This window comes from Danio aesculapii, chromosome 19 (assembly GCF_903798145.1).
Source record: "Danio aesculapii chromosome 19, fDanAes4.1, whole genome shotgun sequence".
NCBI classification, from domain to species: domain Eukaryota; kingdom Metazoa; phylum Chordata; class Actinopteri; order Cypriniformes; family Danionidae; genus Danio; species Danio aesculapii.
The window spans coordinates 14,703,718-14,709,458 of NC_079453.1; the positions used below are offsets into that span (position 1 = coordinate 14,703,718).

General features: G+C 32.8%; 1 protein-coding gene across 1 annotated transcript; it reads right to left on the reverse strand.

The window, feature by feature from the left end:
- Positions 1–1,273: 1,273 nt before the first annotated feature.
- On the reverse strand, positions 1,274–5,367 carry LOC130246989 (endothelin-2-like). The gene is made up of 5 exons (XM_056480166.1): positions 5,238–5,367; positions 3,989–4,142; positions 3,427–3,540; positions 2,617–2,709; positions 1,274–1,693 (listed from the first exon to the last, which is right to left on the reverse strand). The coding sequence occupies exons 1-5, from the start codon at positions 5,296–5,298 to the stop codon at positions 1,621–1,623; spliced, it is 495 nt and encodes a 164-aa protein (XP_056336141.1). The 5' UTR covers positions 5,299–5,367; the 3' UTR covers positions 1,274–1,620.
- Between the last annotated feature and the right edge of the window lie 374 nt (positions 5,368–5,741).

Genomic DNA, 5,741 nt, shown 5'->3' on the forward strand with positions numbered 1-5,741 from the left:
TCCTTCAGGATATTTTGGTACACAGCAGAATTCATGGTTCCATTTATCACACCAATTCTTCCTTCACCCCACCAGCACATCATTGTATAATGTATATAGTATTTAAAAAGTTACATAACGGAAAATGTACTGGTAAGTTATTACCAGGGTTTTGTTCCGTAAATAACAAAACCAATCCAGACAGTATACCACTTCAAACTATTAAAAATGTCATTAATTGACTACCATTTACCATCAAAAAGAATTGGAGGAAAAAGTAAAGATCCCATAATGCAATAAGAAACACCCCAGAACACAGGAAACAGTTAATTTATGGATATGATTTATAGTGTAGTTCATTTATTTATTAATGTTAAGACAATGAGTTTAGTCACTTTTTAATTAGTCTGCTAATAGTTTTAAAAGTCTACATGTTTTTTTTTTTTTCTGTGAGAAGTCAACTATTGCTATTTACAGTGAATGCAATTCAACAAAACAGAAAACAGACTAATCTGTTATTTGAAAGTATATGTTTGTTTATTAAAAGATACAGCAATACAAAAATAGACTTCATTAAATAAAATAAATAGACAACAACAAAATGGATTTGAATATTTGAACATTCAAGTATCTGTGAAGTTTTTTTCTTCTTCTTCTAGAAAATATGAACATGTGCAGAATAATGACACATTTTGCAGTAGTCAAAACATAGTAGTCATTAGTATGTAAAACAAGCATACATTTAAATATATTCCATATAATATGGAATAGGAATTCAGTAGTACTACAGTCTTTTACATAATGAATGACCAGACAGTAACAGCCAGTTTGTACTTTTGGAAAAAACAATAACAACAGTTTTTGGCAAGCTTTGTGCTATTGAAACTTGCTGGAATCTGAACAATTAAAAAAAGCCTATTGGAAGTATGCAATAAATACTTCCGCCTTCACTCAAGGGAAAATGAGGGGAAAACATGGAGGGAAGAAGGAGTCATAAAAAAGAAAACACATAAACATTCCTCATGGCATTTTCTCATTTTGTAAAAATACAAAACAGATCAAAGAAATGATAAAACTAAACTCCAAATTAAAATAAAATAAATAAATACATATATTAATAAATAAATTAATAAATAAACAAATAAATAATAGTATTTATCTCTGATACAGAGGGAAACTTTAATAATGAGTGTTAAGAAACAGTGTGTACTGGGTTATGGCTTCATTTGAGGTTATTTCATCTAATTATGCATAGCTAATGTGTAACAAGCACACAAAATAATGTTTTACTGAACATTTAGTGTCAAAAAATTAGATTAGGCTTTCAGAAAGCCTTTCTGAGCTAAATGTTTACTCCCTCATGTGGCATATGCCACCAGTTCACTGGTGTAAAAGTGGAAATGTCCTTCTATTCACCATATAAATCATCTTTGCACTTTAGCGAACAGTGGTTTCGGCTCCAGCTCAACTGAAGTATCTGAAGGTTTGTGCCTCAGTGGTTCAGTTCATCTGGAATTCTGAGAATCCGCCATGCTTTTGTCCTCCTCTCAAGAAGCAGATCCTCTTCATCCAGGAATGATTTTGTTCAGAAGCTCACTTCTACAGTCATTTCTCTTCTTTCTGCAGTATCTCACTCTCTGTCTAGCTGATCCTGGATTTCTTCTTGGGTGAAGCAAATCGTGTAGCTGTCATGAGGTTGTCTTTTACCACCCTCCTGCAAACGAAAAATGACACAATATTTACTCCCAAAGCTAGACAAAATCATCATGTGATGGACATTAAAGGGATACATGTAGTTCACCTAAAATTCAAATTTATCCTAATTAAATAATAAATATTATAGTATTTTTAGGAGATACTAAATTTTGCACTTATTATTGTACTTATTTTGTAATTATGCTAAATTGTAATAATGCAGTAGTTATAATACAATTACTACTACTTAACCACTTTTGATTGTTGGGCTGACAATTTTTTTTTTCAATTAATGAAATGAAATAGTAAAAGTGCATAGTAATTTATTGTTATGAAAACATCCACAAAAATAGAACTTTCAAGTTTAATACCCTGTAAAAAATGCTGGGTTCCACACAATTGGTTTGTGTTGAGACAACTTGAAGGAATTACACTAACTTATTAGTTTTTACAAATTTAAGTGGATTGAAAATAAGCTGACCCCCAAAAAACTTCAAGAATTGTGTATATTTAGCTTAGTTTAAATGAGCAGTTTAAACAAACAGCAAATGTCATTTGTATAAAAGCAAGTATTTGTATAAAAAATGTTTACTTTGGAAGATTAGCTTTTAGGAAGATGTAACTTTCATGTTGTAGTAATAAACAATATAAAAAATATTTGAAACAACACAACTGTTGAGTTTTCTTAGGGGGACAGCGTAATTATTTTATGTTCAATCCACTTAAAATTGTAAAAAAAAACATTGTCAACTTAATTAACTTGTAGGGATTCTGTGCATTTTTTACAGTGTTTCAATTAGACAAAACATATATTTAAAAAAAAAAAAAAACTTATTTGTTCTCATTAACAATTTTATAAAACACATTCCAAAGTTGTGTTTCAGATTTGAGACTGATATCTCAAAAAAAAAAAAAAAAGATCAAGTTTTCAGTGAGATTTACCTGAGCGACAACAGCAGATGATCACTAGTTTTGTCCACGTGATTTGACTGGTTATCAAGTTGAGTCACAAACTCCATATCTGGATCTTCAGAACTGCAAACAAAATTTGAGAATACATTTACATACAAAATTCACCAGTAATAATCTGCTCATTCAAATGTGTCTAAATAGTAACACTTTATTTTGATGGTCCATTTAAGTATTAGTAGGCTGTCTGCTTAATATCTGTTGATACTGCTCCTTCAACAGACATTTAACTGACTATAAGAAACTTTGCAAGTACATGTCAACTTACACTAACCCTAACCCCAACTTAACAGTGTATTTATAATCTAATGAGAATTAGTTGCAATATAACTAAAATTCAACAAACGAACCATCAAAATAAAGTGTGACTGTCTAAACGTTTACCAATGATTGCAGATAAAAATAAATATATTTCTTTCATATAATCTCAATAACTTGCTCTTGCAAACTCAAAAGAAAAAAAAAATCCATATCACTTCCACACAAGACAGACACAAGCTAATGTCTTCCTTGAACTACCACAGGAATGCAACCATAACCAAAAATAGCTGTACTTTGATTTCATGACCTGCATGGCTTAAAACTACTTTAGCCATTAGACAGTTTCTTGTTCTCTTTTTCCACTTTCATCTCAGAGATGAGGATGCTTGGTAAAACCCCCCATACAAGCTGCCCGGATCTCCACACGTCATACATGAATGCTTATGGAATTTGCAACAGACAAAATGAGACGTTTCACTCTGATTTGATCTTCAGGGTGGAGCGGGAAGAGTCTGAGCTCACCTGGTGTGACAGAAGCTGGAGCAGGTACGGTCGGTGGGATTCGCACATTCACATCTACTAGTTGAACGCCGGCGACGAGATAGAGGACTTCCAAGACCAAACGGAGTAATCTTACTGTTGTACAAAGGGAAAAACAGAGATGTGTAAGTGGCAAAATCCAAACAACACAAGAAATGCATAGTTCACCCAAAAATGAGAAATGTCCACATTACTTGCTCACCCTCAGGTGGTTATAAACTTTTATGAGTTTCTTTCTTCTTTTATTCTTTCTTTTTTTGAAGAAAGCTGAAAACCTGTAATTATTGACTTCTGTAGTATTTGTAATTGGAAGTCAATGGTTGTAGGTTTTCAGCTTTCAACTGAATAAATAAATTCAAACAGGTTTGGAACAAGTGAAAGGAGAGTAAATGATGTCAGAAATTTCAGTTTTGGATGAACTTTGGATGTACCATTTCCAAATGGAACTTTTCAAACTTGCACCACTTACCAATAAGTTTAAAATATAGGTGAGTGTAAATTATAGTTTCTTTTTAAAATCAACTATATTTTAGGGAACACTTACTTTGGTGTGTTGACCCAGATGATGTCCAAATGGCAGAAATAGATGCACTCATTGTCTAACCAGCTACTACAGGAACAGCGTTTGGTACGGACTCTTTTGATAGCAGGTGGATTGCTAGATGCTTCAGGTTGTTTAGATAGTGGATATCCAAACCCTAGGAAAAACACAGAATCCATGATGAAACATGTTCACGCAATGATTTTTGCCAACCTAAACTATACTTCTTGTGCTGGAATCTACGTTTGCCAGCTTTATTGACATTTAACGTAAACAAATCAATTTGTATACAATCTGTGATTAAAACCATCTGTTATTTTTTACAAGTGAGACCTTCTGCTACTTGTTTTGCATCTTTGAGTTTCACATTTGTACAATTTATTTTTTTAAATTTCATTTTACTTATGCTGGATTTTAAATATTTAATTTTAAATAAATATATCTATACACAATGTATATATACACTCAATATAGAGTGATGTATAATATTAATATTGTTTGTCATTTTACGGTAATATGTTTGTTATTTTTATGTATATACAGTACTACATTGTAGAGTGACTTATCTATTCTATATTAAGTCTTTGATTTTATTTCCTCTTAATCTAATAAAAACACAAATACTACAGTTACAAATACAATATAAACATCACTCTATATAGATATGAGGCTGAGTAATAACCGTCACACTTATCTTTAAAGGTGATATGCCATAAGTGATTGTTTTGTGGTTTAAGTTTTGGCAGAGGTCCTCTAGTGGGGTCATGTAGTTCAAGATAAAGCAATTATTTGCAGATTGATCAATGAGACATAAAGATACATGCCTTTTCCCATAAAAAAAATATATTTGGGGACTTATGGAGTTGCGCTTAGATGGATTTGCTTTTCAGTGTTTTTGGAATTTCAGCAGTGAAATTTAAACGACACTGAACGTCAACTCTGAGAACTGGACTTTTATGTTCAGCTGCTTTGATAAAATCTACATTGTAAAAGCTCTCTAGAAATAAACATGAATTAAATTAAATTTGAATAATCTGAAGAATTCTTTAAACTGTCATTTAATTTTGCGAAATGGAAAGCTTTCGTTAACAATAAGTGTAAAACTGAAAATCTAAAATGCATAATTACACCCCACAACATAAAACACACATTCTATGGAAACTGAAAGCAGTTCATACATTTGTGAGCCACACTAGAGAACAGAACACAGAATTTTCTTTCAATTAAATAAATAAATAAGCAGGTGTCTTACCTTGCTGCAGGACACATAGTGTAGCTATGACCAAAAAGGCAGTCTGAAGTGTAAAAGCCATTGTGGAGTTTCACACGGCTGTTAAATCCAGTTGAGTGATGCCTGTACAGTTAATGTCTACAGTGAGAGACTGACAGGTGCTTGTGTTCAACTCAACCTGCCCGCCTTCCATTTATCCTCTCATAAGCTCCGCCCATTGTGCCTATTACACAACAGTGACTCCCACAGCGAGTCCAGACATTCCAGTCTCCGGATTGGTTCCAGGGATGAGGAATGAAAGAAAGGTAAATGGAACAGACAGTGATGTCATCAACTCCCACTGGATAAATCAGTCACAGAAACAGGAAAGTGTTTTTTTTTTTTTTCTCAATCAGGGACATCCACGCGCTGTCATCATCAAAGCAGATAACGTTTAATGGCATGTTTTGCATGTGTCCAGCGATACATTCCATTAACCACAAACCTTCTGCAGGAAAAAGCAGGACTGATAGAGAGGATCCAGGA